The following is a 14,083-nucleotide window of genomic DNA, read 5'->3' as shown; positions in this document are numbered from 1 at the left end:
GTGACCGAGTGGTTTAGGGGGCTGGATTTGAAACCTGGAGACCCCCTGGTTCAAATACTCCACCCTACAACTATCTGGATTTGTTCTTGGTAGTTCCGAGTTCAGCTCACTGACCGTGTTGTACAATCAGCCAACTGGTCAGCTTCCCACCAGTTAGGATTCCTCATAGTATATATGTGCTATTTTCAATATTTGTTTTGTAATTTACAGTGTGCCAACGTAAGCAGTAATGACAATTAAACAATGTAATCTTTTTATTTATTTATTTATTTATTTATCTTTATATTGCCCATGCAATGTATGTCATTTTACATAATTATAACATGAGGTCATTCGATTACTTCCCGTGTCACATAGTGGAAATCTCGAGGCTTGCTTTACAAACTGCAAAACATGAAAATGCAGATAATAAGCCATTATTTGGATGGTGACAGCCACGACAGTTGACAGACGATTTATAATAGGATCTGAGGGACGGGGGGTGGGGGTTAAGGGGAGGTGCGCAGTTTCAATATAAAAATCCTGTACAGCAACAACTGCCGAAAAAAAATGTACAAGGGGAACCATGGGAAAAAAAATCGAGCAAGCGCTTTTTACCCTCCAGGTCCTATTTTTAACGTGTTTAAAATTCTTACACCAGCTATTGCCCACCCAAAAATAGCATGTACATCCTAAAGGTGAGAAAACAATAAGTGGCCGTCGCTGATTCATGTGACCAATCTCCAAATCATAGTTAATAGTGAGGAATGGTTATGAAACCTGACAAATTTCTTTGTTGCATGTCTTTGATCTCTTTTTTGGCCTAGACCGAGCACAAAACACAGTAGCTGTTTACTCTGTACTGAGGAAGTAACCAATAAAAACGTTTTGGTTACGTAATTCATGCATTTTGTATGAACGAAAACAAAAGATTGTGCACGGTCGGGGAGCTTGCAACATAAATCTTGATATCATTGTTTACCCTTTTGATGTTTGCCCAGGCTTCATAACCATTTTCCTCTAAAAACTATGTCCGAATGTATGGGCTCTTTAATCAACATTACTGTGAAAGTAATTAGTGTCAAAATAATTTGCCAAATAATGTGTTACTATAGTGCCTTATGCTTTTATTTCATATTACAGATGTTAGTCCTCCGACATTCGTTGTCACGTGTCCAGCAAGTCCGTTGCAGGTGTATGCAGAACGTGGCCTGTTTTCAGCCCAAGTGAGCTGGAGCGAGCCCGTTGCCACTGACAATTCAGGAGTCCCACCTACCGTGACGTGGAATCACCAACCACCTCAAAGATTCAGCCAGGGAACTCACGTGGTCATGTACACTGCAGAGGACCAATCAGCAAACAAGGCTTCTTGTAGCTTTACGATTGAAGTGATGGGTAACACAATGTTTAAGCTATTAACTTTGTTTCCTGGACAGTTGTGCGTTTTCATCAAGGATTGGGATTACCTTTAAAGCAGTTTTTACCGAATTGTTTGTTCACAATCAACTCATTAAAACTCTCCCGCCTGTAAGGATTACTCAAAGTATAGAAAAACAATAAACGATTGACACAACCATACAAGTAAAGACTGTTTGTTTTGACACGACAAAGCAAACGAAGAAAAATAATCTAGACAAAAGTGTTTTAAGGCGCGTGAGCGTTATCAGAAAGTTTATTTCATGTTACACAGTTTCGCAGCTTTAGAATAAATTGCGTTTAGCACGTGTAAAGGGACTCAACTTAAGTGCAGCCAAAATAACAAAGCATGACATTGTGCAAAGTATATTTTGCTTAACGTCCTGAACATTCAAATGTAGTTATTAACAACACGTGTACAAGTTATCGGTAAAACAGCTATGAAGGTTGGTAGGTTAGTAAAAAAAAGCAAAAACTATGACTGCGTTTGCGTTTGCGCGTACGCTTAGTTTGCAGTTGTGAACAAGGCTTTCAGAAATCCTTGGTACAAAATACTTCTCATCAAGATGATTAAAAACATTTTAATTTCACGTTCAATTTTTCCAGTTATCAATTGTACATCGCTGATAAATCCAGGAGGTCCCCTGCTAATGAGCAGCTGCGGCATTCACTTTGGAGCAAAATGTAACTTTTCTTGTACGATTGGTTATCGTTTGAATGGCTCATCCACGGTCACATGTGTTGCCCCTGGTAACGGACCTCCGGGATCATGGGACAGTCCTTTACCTAGTTGTCAAGGTAGGTAATACATAAGGTATGTTTAACTAATTGATTGATCTGAATGATTGATTGATTGATTGATTAATTGATTTACTCAAATTCAATTACACAGATGATCAAAATAAAATGATACAAAGAATTAGGGCAGTTTATGCAGAATCCTAGATTCCTTATTTTAAAGAAACTGCCTGAGATAAGACATAAAATATATAAAATACTAATATAGACGAATCACAACAACAATAGGTAATCAGGAAACGAAAAAAATAAATAAATAAGAATAATAATATAAAGCAGATTCACTTTCTAACTAAACAATTATAATTGATAAATTGCCCTGATGGCTACAGTCAGGCGATTCCATAATTCCAAACTGCGATTAAAAAATGAGAATTTAAAGACATCGGTTCTGAACCGACCCTTGGGAAGTATGGCTTCTGTATTTCTCATATCGTACTTATATTGACGTAATCACGCCAACTGTTTTCAGTTTACACTAATATCAATTGTGCAGAATGTAGCGGAATACTCAGGAAGTAAACGATATCAAGGTCTTACATGTAATATATATTTTTGTTTCCATAGCTATCACGTGCTCAGCCCTACCAGCCCCCTCCTATGGCATCCGCCAGAATTGCTCAGGAACAGCATTAGAGTATTACAACACTGTCTGTCTGTTTTCCTGTAACGTTGGCTTCAATGGGTATGGCTCTTCGTCAAGACAATGCCAAGGAGATGGAACTTGGAGTGGCCAAGATTTTTTATGTATAGGTAAAATTTACTCTTGAGTTAGAAGCTTGTCTGATTCTTATTCTGTTTAAATATTATTCAATCTTGAAAATTAAAGTTCCATTATTTTCTGTTGTGCCATTTAAGTACGCCTTAATTTGCATATTTCTGTCTCAGTTTAGTTTGTCGTAACCCGTTTAAAAGCTGTTCATTGCATGCTCTAATAGTTAAGAAATTTAATCTAATCACATTATTTAAAGATGTTTTAACATGACAATTTGTTTGTTACCAAGCTCACAGCTGCGGCCCTGTAAACATTCCTCCAGGGGCGATTCTGCTTACCCTTTCCTGTGGCAATACCTATGGATCAAGCTGTGTATTGGGATGCCGAAGTGGATATGCCAGCCTAGCTGGAAATGTTAGCACAACGTGTTTGCAGTCTGGCCAATGGAGTGGGAACCCAATCAATTGTACAGGTATCCATACATCGAAATAGATAGAGTAATATCCCGGATTATAGTCTGGGGTATTTTGGGTACTGGCCAGATCGCCCACTCCTTGAAATCATTATTTAAGGATAGAGTATTTTCACGTGACGTGAACGAAGCCCTATTGGTCTACCAAAACAGTGAATCTGTGATCGTGGTGGTTTACCACACCGATCCTGTTGGAGATTAACTTTTTTCGTTAGAAAACATATTCCTTCATTCCAATAAATTTGCATGGCTGTTCTCCACGTGATCCACATGAGAGAAAACGAGCTATATCTAATTAGCATACCCAATTTCAGTCTTGCAGTCAGTGCATCTTCGTTGATTACTTTTGTAGGCCTATAAAATCACTTAGAGTGTGTGGTACAATATTTTTGCGCTCAGTAACTGGAAAAAGTGAAAGTAAAGTACCATTTGGGGATTAACATGGTCAGTAATTTGAAACTTGGACATCTTTAGTCAGACTCATGTAGTCTTTGCTCAATTACTTAACACAGACAATGTAGTATGGAGAAAAGCCTAAAAAGGAAGCAATAATTTCAGGAATAAACAATACATAAGTATGATGATATAAAATTCTCAACAACGTTGTATCTAATGATGAGCTCGTCAATATTGCAGACGTTCTACCTCCGATATTCGACGCGACATGTCCATCAAGTCCGTTAGTAGTGTATGCAGAACGCGGTCTGTTTTCAGCAGAAGTGAACTGGACTGAGCCAGCTGCTACTGACAACTCAGGAGTTCTGCTTAGCATGTCATCAAATCACAAACCGTTTGAAAGATTCAGCCAGGGAACTCACATAATCACATACACTACCGCTGACCAATCAGGAAACAAGGCCACTTGCACCTTCACCATTGATGTTAGAGGTAAAAATGATACCAATTTTATTCAGCTAATTCACACGCATGTGTGTATACAAAAGAATAGGCATAATCTATAAGGACTGTTGCAGACCATACAGATATGCTTGCCAGCTCTATGCTGGTAGTGGCGGTTGAGTGAACATGCAAAGAAAAGCTAAGATAAAGGTGCTGGTTTTTGTCACTGACTTGTATGAAGTCTACAAGTGCTTAGCACGCACTTAAAATTCTCTCGAGTCACGATCACACAGCACGCGCAACGTTTCTATTTTAAAAAAATTAAATTGCGCGAAACATCAAGCGGTTTTTCAACTGATGAAAGCTTAAGAGTTAGCCGAAACGTCTTCCTAAAATATACAAGTCAGGGACAAAAAACGGAACCTTTATCGACTATGTCATCTCCTGACTACATTTACTTAATTTTTAAAAGCTAAGATAGGTGAGTAGAAAAAGTGTTCGTAACTAAGACAAGAAATGATGCTCACATGTTTGTTGTATATTTCCACAGTGATCAATTGCACCTCTTTGACAGTTGATCCAGGACTTCCACTGCACATGAGCAGCTGTGACAATCATTTTGGAGCAACATGTAACTTTTCTTGTACGATTGGTTATCGTTTGAATGGATCATCAACAGTGACTTGTGTTGCCCCGAGTAACAAACCTCCAGGATACTGGGACAATCCTTTGCCTAGCTGCGAAGGTACGCGAAAAGAATATACCTTCGAAGCATTCAAGACATATATTTTGGAATGATACAATATGTAGACTTCTGTTTCTTCATGTGTTGTCATTTCAACTGATTTGAATGAAATAGTCATAAGCAACTTATTATTGCGTCTTCGCGAATGCATGTGGCGTTTATTTTTCTGTTCTAAACCAATTAATGTTGACTTTCAGCCTGTAGCGAACAATTTACATCACCGTCCCGTACAATAGCGAGTATTTGAAGGGGATTTTGTATTTCTTTACACAAAAGTTGTTAGCAATTTGTTACTGTTGCAATTTTTACGTCCATTCTGTTGTCAAGTGACGTTATTAAGATGTCATGTAAGTTAATATGCGGAAAGTCCAAGAAACTCAAGCATTTTACATTTATATTGTTCCTACTGTAGCTATAAGATGCCTGTCACTTCCAGTTCCAACAAATGGTGTCAAGAACGGCTGTAGCGACATCACATCGGAACCTTATGATACATATTGCAGTTTTTCATGTAATGTTGGCTACAATCTGACTGGCTCACCAATAAGGCGCTGCCTGAAAGACGGGTCTTGGAGTGGACAAAGTTCATACTGCCAAAGTATGATAAACAGAAATACATATATGTATAATATATACATAAATTACAAAACAAGGTGAAATTAGAAGGGAAACGTTTATACCGAAAACGAATAAGAGGCCCTCACAAAGCTTATGTGCAATATCTTTGCTTTTTTATTTCTCTTAGTTGTAAGATGCCCAACTCTTCAAGGTCCAGCAAATGGCGTTAAGACTGGCTGTACCGACTTGGTATCGGAGCCTTACAATACTCAATGTAATTTTTCCTGCAATAACGGCTTCTACTTAATTGGATCGTCGGTCAGGCAATGCCGGGAAAACGGAACTTGGAGAGGAGAATCGCCTTTTTGTCAAGGTAAGAGGCGAAACATACGTCGTGTTGATACCTAAAATGAGAGATTGTTCAAGCTAATCTGCCGCCAATAAATCAATGTACAAAGACCCGATAGTCTAATAGAGTAACGAAACTATTGTTAGAATGAGAATATGTGCCGGGCCATAATGAAATAAAATAAGTTGATATTTTAAGTGAGCTGGCTATAAGGCATGGCTTCAGGTTGTATTCATACTATAAACCATGGCAAATATAGCGATTATAGTTGAGATGATGATTTTCTCATTATTGCGACAGCTTTTTTCGGAAAGCTTTTCACTAATTAGCCATCTACCTGGCAAGTTTGACTAGTTTGGCATCTTTTTGATAACTTTCTAATGGCTTTGTGCAGCTAGCTGATGGAATTGAAAGATCTGTGCGAAGCGGAGATGTCAGCTGATTAACAGAACGCAGATGTCAAATTTTACAAATTTGCACCTCGTAGTTTTTACATTCTAGTTGGCCACTTAAGACGTGTGGCCAAAGTGAACAAGGAATGTTGTCATGTCGGTTTTTATTTAAGTAATTTATTTTTCAATCACTAGCAAATATTTAAATATCGTCATGTGTCAGTTTCGATACAGCTCGATACATTTTACTTCACTTTTATCTTATATTTTTCGGTTTATAGCCACTTTATGCAGTCCACCATGTTTGTTGGCATCAAACACTTCGGATATTTTAGCCATCGACTATAAAACTGGAGCAGCTCGTTCCATAATTTCGGGTTTAACACGAGCTGTTGCCATGGATGTCCATTTCAGTTTGGGTTACATATTCTGGAGTGATGTAACAGAACAAAATATCAAACGTTTCCGCATTGACGTCGCAAGCACGACTACAATTATCACTGGTATTGGAGTTTGTGATGGACTGGCGGTGGATTGGAGAGCATTAGAGCTGTATTGGACTGATACGACGAATGACACCATATCAGTATCAGACCTAGATGGTAATAACCAACGTAGGTTAATTTCATTCAGCCTTGATGAGCCCAGAGCAATAAACCTGGATCTGGATAGCGGCTTAATGATCTGGACGGACTGGGGAGTTAATCCCAAAATCGAACGAGCTTCGCTTAGCGGTAGCCAAAGACTCGCCATCGTAACAACCAATCTTCATTGGCCCAATGGTATTGAGCTTGACAGAGGAAATAAACGAATATTTTGGGTGGATGCAGGACATGACAGGGTGGAATCCGTCGACTACAATGGCAACGACAGAAAGCTTCTTTACCAGCAACAGTACTTACATCCGTTTGACGTTGCGCTAATTCCTCCTTTCCTGTTTTTTACTGACTGGGTTGCACAAAAAGAGGTTCATCAGTTGGACGCTGCCACTGGACACGTGCTACGAAGTTTCAGTGTCAATGGCGGACAGCCTATGGGTATTGTACCATACGACAGCTCCCGTCAACCTTCAGGTATTTATACAGTTTTATTACAGTTTATTACAGTTTTATTTATTTCCCTAACAAATTACAACTTACACTGCCCACGTATAGCGTAGGCTGATTAAAGCAGCGCCCGGCATTGTAACAAATAATTATACATTAAGTCACAATAAAAAGAAAGGGCCAAATTTATAGGGCCATCATAGGCTCACGAATTCACTCATGTTTTATATGGGACCAGTCTTCATCTCAATAAGTCTTTTAACAATCTTTGTAAATTGTAATACAAATATTACGAAAGAATCCTTCGTCTTTTCCCCAGTACCTAATGCCGATTTGGCGACCAGGGGCGTCAATATTAGGCCTCGAAACACAGGAGAAGAACACTGGTCACTGACAATTGCAAGAAGTCAGAGTTTATTATCATATTTCAGTTCGTGATCGTTTCTACGAGATCCGCGTTTCTACAAACACGGTACCCCAACTGTTTCTGCACTGTACTAAAATTAAACGTTCTTTTTGTGTCTTTTTAAAGCTTCAAACCCTTGCACCGTAAACAATGGAGGATGCAGTCATTTCTGTGTAGCAAAATCCTCTGGTAGCCAATGTTCTTGTCCAACTGGTTTGACTGTGAAGAAAGATGGCAAGACATGCGAAGACAGTAAGTTTTTTTCTGTTAAGCTTCGTTTTCGCCAAGCATCTGGAGCAAAAGCATATTTTTCATGATAACAAAACATGAACAACAAGACTATAATACTCGGTGATCCGAAGGTTAGCCTTATATCCTCCGAATTAATTATTCCGGAGTCGAGCTCTTGCGGGGTCCTTTTATCGTGTTCTTGAGCAAAGAAGTTAACTCCCACAATGCCTCTCTCCTCGCTGGGAGAGAACCTGTAGCGTTGGTGATAGGAGTGGTTTACCTTTTAGCATTACCTTTCAAAAATCTAGAAATTTTTGGTCAGAATGTAAGTGCTAAGACAACTTTGCCTCGACCAATCGGAAAATTTCAAAAATAGACAGAACATTTTGAAAGGTTGTTTAAAATTCCCAATCGAAATATCCGAATGGAAAATGTGCTTACCATTTGCAATTCTTCACCAGTTTCGGCCGCCATCTTGGAATAATGATCAGGTCGAACTCACCTGAAAACGCTATGGGAATCCCACAAAAGTAAATGTCTTCTAACAATTAGTATCAAAACACTTCGGAATAATGCCTATAAGTTAGGACTTTTTAAACCGTATAATAACCTTGCATGTCACTTAAATTGTAGAGGTGAACAAGTTTCTTCTGTTTACTGATGGCGCCGACCAGTCCACTAAGAAAATTTCCTTGGACGTCAGCTATTTCGTTGCACAAACGTTGTTTATCCACCTTGGAAATCAGCATCCTATTGCATTGGACTATGACCCTCTCGAGGATCGGGTGTACTGGTCGGACGTTGCGCAAGGTCGTATCATCAGCGCTTTTTCTAACGCAACTTCAGTGAAGATGTTGTTTCGCTGTAATGTACAAACTCCAGACGGCTTAGCCATCGACCATGTGGGACGAAACATTTACTGGACTGATACAGGGACCAATAGGATTGAAGTGGCTCGGCTTGATGGAACAAGCAGGAAACTGTTGATCAAAGATGGACTTGATGAGCCGAGGGCGATCTTGCTTGATGAGAGAAATGGGTAAGTCAAATGCGATTAGACTGCAAAGTAACTTCCAGCGTCTTCATTAACAGAAAAAAGTAAGATATTTAATGGGGTTTCCCAAGCTCTTTAGCTTGAGCTGCTTGTCATCGCTTCTGGCCTGGTTTGCGAAAGCCAGTTTGGTCGGGAGCGATGAGTGGTATTACGTGGCTACGTATTATGCGGTAAACATTCCCCTCGAAAAAAATATTATCTGAATGTGACCTCAAACCAATAGGCAGCCAAGTTAAAAAACACCTAAGGGGATATATAAAGAGAAAAAATAAAGAAAAAAGACCAGTTGGTACTGGGCAAGTAATAACGCAAAATAAACTTTGTATTAACAGGATTCTTTATAAATAGTTGGTAGCTGATAACCGGCAAAGACAGTTGCGATGAACGTGGGGGAAATTCGAAGAATGTTGGCGAAGAACAAAATTTCAAGGAAGACAAATTTCCTGCGAACTTTGAACGACAGTTCCGATCGTCTATTGCTGGAGTCGATTGATCCGAAACCTTTACATCCCAGAACCAAATTCAACTAAATTGTGAACATCGTCTTTATTTTCAGATAGATTCATTCGCATTAAAAACCCATCCGGAACTTTCTTTATCCAATCGCAATAGCGAAACGCCTTTCTCCCACGCGCGTGGGAAAGCCGTTTCATCCAGTCAGAAATTAGCTGTCAAAATGAATCAGTTAGTTCGCAGCGCGTCACATTGCTTTTGGCGTCCCTTCAATATTCCTTCATGAAAGTTTGCAGAGTTTCCACAAGTTTCCACAAGTTTCTTGCAAATTAGCAATGAACCACAGACAATCTCTGAATGGCGGAAAGTTCGAATAGGTTCATCCCTTTAGGTGAACCCACCGAAGAACAGCAGAACAAATGCACTAGGGCAAACACCTGGCTCGAAGTTGGCTTGCTTTACCCTATTCCTCAAACAGAAAGAATAGAGAAGAAAAGTTGAAGAAATCAAACCAGATAAACTTAACAAGTACCTGTGGGAATTTATTTTGAAGTCAAACGAAAAGATGGCGAGGATTACGAGCCACCAAGAGCCACTAGAGGCCAAATCAGCCTCACCAACCCGAGTTAAAATAAAGTTATCTATCTATCTACCAAGCCTTCGAGGGCTCTTTTCAAGTATGAGCCGGTTTTTAAAGAAGGCAATTATCCCGTAAACATTATCGACCACAAAGAATTTTACCAAGCAAGGAAATATCTAGAAGCTTGAAGCAAAAAACTAAAAAAAAAACAATTAAGGCACAGAAAACAATTCAAAAGCAGCTGAAGCGTCGACTGATGAAGAGGTAAACACTCTGTAAGAAAGGCTTTCGAAGATGCGACACAGTGCTTGCGTCCAGATTGAATAAAAACATAACTTGAGTATTGTTCTACTGAATAAAAAAGCAAATAGATTTTATTAGAAAGTTGAAAATGAAAATCTCAGTATGCATAAAATAAACAAATTACAGCATGAAAAGTCCTTTCTACGGTATTTACGCATTCGTTGTTTTTGTATCAGAATTCTCACCCGTTAGCTACGCTGACTCTTCCGTTTTCTGATAGGTCAACAACTCGTCCGTAAATACCGTATGCGCGCACTTTCCATGAAGTAATCTTTATATCACACTCAGGGGCTTCTGAAAATATGTCAACATATCTCCTGGGTATTTATAAATTCGTCGTAGAATTTTTCTGAATATTGCAAAACGTGTTGCAACAAAGATATTGTTTTTCTGTCGTAGCCCGTCTGATTATTCATATTTAACTATTTATGTTTAACTATTCATATTTAACTATTCATATTTAACTATTCATATTTAACTATTCATATTCTGCTGATTTTGGGCTGAAAATATTTTTGTGAATATTCTTAGCATGCGACGCTTTGATTGGACTTATAATTAAGTGCTGTTGAAGTAAGCTTGAAGCCAGACTGAAGGCAATAAAGCCAGAAATGTTGTTAGCGTCGAACAAAGGGCTAACACTGTTTTGTTTTATTATTTTTCTTTTGGCTATCTTCACTCTTTACAGAAAGCTAGGCAGAATTTCCATAGTTGAGTTAAAAAATGAATATAGTTGTAATGCATTTACAAATTTTTTAGCAAAAAAACAGTACTTTTTTTCAAAATCGCAGCCTCGGGTTTATTCTTAAAATATTCTAAATATTTCGCTGCTTTTAACCTCGATATACTTATTAAATGTTCTGCTATAAAAAAAAAGAGTGTAGTAAGTTTTAAAGATGCAGTTATGTTAGGATTCCGTTGGGTTGCTTTCAGCATGATGTATTGGACAGACTGGGGCGCCAATCCGAAGATCGAACAAGCTGGGATGGATGGCTCAGCGAGGCGAACCATTGTAACAGGAAACCTTGTCTGGCCAAATGGACTCACCATCCACCAAGCGACAAATCGCGTGTTTTGGGCTGACGCTAAACTTGACAAAATCGAGGTATCAGACCTCGATGGAGGAAACAGACAGTTAATCATGTCATCTGCAGCTAATATTCATCCTTATGGACTAGCGGTGTATCAGGACATGCTTTACTGGACTGATTGGAATACCAAGAGCGTTTCACGTTTCAACTTAAGCAGTGGAAACCTGGAAATCGTAATCAATGGCCTTCAAAAACCTGTGGATATTCACGTATTTGATCCAGCCTTGATATTTTCAGGTATCTTGTTAATATCTTATCTCCAAGTATCACTTCATAAGAAGTTTTCTGATTTTTTTTCTCTGCCACTTACTGAGTCGGTAAGATAAAAAGTGTTTGTTTTGCATCTTCAGGTTCCCATGCTTGCGCTCAAAACAATGGCCTCTGCAGTGATTTGTGTCTTCTAAATCCAGAAGGATATCAGTGCGCGTGTCCAACAGGCATTCAACTTAAGCATGATGGGAAAAGCTGTGATTATGGTGAGAGCGATCTACTGCTCTGTAGTTTTAATAAAAATTACTAAGATGAAAAGAAACAGCCTTGGTTCTTCCCGATACCAGTTGGCTTGGCATGTGGATCGAGTAAGACAAACTGACTGGTTATTAATATTTAGATCTCTCGCATACTCACACGTATACTCTCTGTTTTCATTCTTTGTACAAGAATTGTTTCACAAGATAACTTCGAATAAATTTATCATCTTTGCTGAAGCGGATGCGGAAGAAATTTACAAAGTTCCTCTTCAAATACCAGAAACCCCTTGCTATCCGCTTGGAATTAACACAAACATATCAAGGCCCGTGGCTGTTGATTACGATCCGGTCGAAGGAAAGGTTTATTGGACAGATGTGACGTTAAAACTGGTGGCCAGTTCATTTCCTAACGGGTCTTCAGTCAAAGTCATCGCGCACACTAATGTTACTACTCCTGGAGGACTGGCAGTAGATTATGTTGGACGTAATATTTACTGGACAGATGAGGGAACAAGTAGAATTGAGGTGGCAAAGTTAGATGGGTCGTCTAGAAGGGGTCTAATCACATCAAGCATTGAACAGCCAAGAGCTATACTACTCGATATTGCAGAAAGGTAATCTAAGAAGCCACGGTAATACGTATTTACTCAGACGTTTATTTGTTTCCATTTATAAATGTGGATATTTCATACAGAACAATATTATCAGGTTAAGTCTCTCTTATAGCTACTGTTATTTTTCTGTATGGTAATAAAATTGGAGTCGGGCTACGTGGAGAATGGTGGTAAGTCTTTGGAAAAGGCAGGTTGTGTACGGAGGGTATTTGGCAGTCTCTGAGAGATTTTCGGGAGATTCATTTGCAAATATCCAGATATCTAGTGGCAAATCGAACTTGCTCGGGCTATCGATATGTATAATATCAAAAAAAAAAAAATTGGAAAGATATTATTATTTGCACTTGAATACAATTTCTGTATCGCGAAATTATTGTAGGACACTCTCTCTGCACAATGACTTATAAGAAAATGTTAAATTATCCTTTCAGAAAGATGTATTGGGGCAGTCGGGGATCATCGTCAAGGATTGAACAAGCCAACATGGACGGTTCTAACAGGACAACTCTCGTTAGTTCCGGACTTGTGTGGGTAAACTCGCTCGCTATGGATTACCAAGGTAGGATGCTGTACTGGTGCGATGCGAACCTCGATAGGATTGAGAGGGTGGACCTACAAGGAAATAACCGAGCACTGATGCTGGATTTATCGTTGGATAAGCACCCTTTTGGACTCGCCCTATATAATGACGTTCTGTACTGGTCTGATTGGAACAGCCAAAGCATTCACAAATACAACATGACATCTTCTGTAACAGAAGTCGTTTCTCGTGGAATGGGAACCCTAATGGAGCTGCACATTTATGATAGCACGGAGACTTTTAACGGTATGCAGGTTCCGTTTAGTTGTCCACAACTATTTTCTAGCCAGCGTTTTTAAAGAAAGGGAGTGTACATATTTTACTGACAGCTGACGGCAAGTTGCGTAATTTAAAGCCAGCCTTAAGGACAAACTAAATACCGGCGAATAAACTAACTGAATTATGAGTTCCTGATGACAAACGGCCATATTTAATAATAGGTAATTCAACTCTAGTTAGGCTGCGTTTTATTTGCGTATCGAAAGTAATCAGGCAATAACTTTAGTTTTGATTTTGGTTTTTACTACGGCATGAGATCGGCTGAGTTGTCTAATTGGCAAGTAATTGGCTTAGTTTTGGTTTAATGACACTTTGACACTGCTGGAAACCGCGCTATAGCTGACATGACGTAGGTACAGTTTGTAAGAGAGCCACTTCCTTGAATTAATATCACCTTTGTCTTGTAATACTGTGAAAGTTACAAAACTACCCTTAACTATTACCCTGAAAAAGAAATTGTGGTAGAATACATGACAACTAATTGGAAATTTAATCAAGCCTTAACTTTGCATACACAATATTCTAAGGTGTAGTGTAAATAAGAAAACCAAATTAAATGCCTGGTCTCGTAGGATCCACCAACTGCTCTCAGTCAAATGGAGGATGCAGCCACCTTTGTCTACCAAATCCACAAGGCCATCAATGCTCTTGTCCAGAAGGAGTACAGTTGAATCCTGCTGACCCCTTTATTTGTCAAGGAGGTAAGGTCTTG

At 39.0% G+C, this 14,083-nt stretch overlaps 1 protein-coding gene across 1 annotated transcript in view; it reads left to right on the top strand.

The window, feature by feature from the left end:
• Window positions 1-14,083, top strand: part of LOC145502323 (uncharacterized) — a 172,459-nt gene that overhangs the window by 121,765 nt on the left and 36,611 nt on the right. Inside the window, 16 exon segments of the mRNA XM_081481582.1 lie at window positions 1,123-1,374; window positions 2,002-2,193; window positions 2,761-2,946; window positions 3,198-3,380; window positions 4,017-4,268; window positions 4,771-4,965; window positions 5,378-5,563; window positions 5,711-5,896; window positions 6,546-7,337; window positions 7,843-7,968; window positions 8,581-8,986; window positions 11,271-11,665; window positions 11,779-11,904; window positions 12,089-12,512; window positions 12,944-13,338; window positions 13,944-14,072. Of these exon segments, the coding sequence (XP_081337708.1) occupies window positions 1,123-1,374; window positions 2,002-2,193; window positions 2,761-2,946; window positions 3,198-3,380; window positions 4,017-4,268; window positions 4,771-4,965; window positions 5,378-5,563; window positions 5,711-5,896; window positions 6,546-7,337; window positions 7,843-7,968; window positions 8,581-8,986; window positions 11,271-11,665; window positions 11,779-11,904; window positions 12,089-12,512; window positions 12,944-13,338; window positions 13,944-14,072 (4,425 nt within the window).

The sequence above is a fragment of the Orbicella franksi genome, chromosome 11 (assembly GCF_964199315.1).
Source record: "Orbicella franksi chromosome 11, jaOrbFran1.1, whole genome shotgun sequence".
NCBI classification, from domain to species: domain Eukaryota; kingdom Metazoa; phylum Cnidaria; class Anthozoa; order Scleractinia; family Merulinidae; genus Orbicella; species Orbicella franksi.
This window is presented reverse-complemented; position numbering and strand designations above follow the sequence as displayed.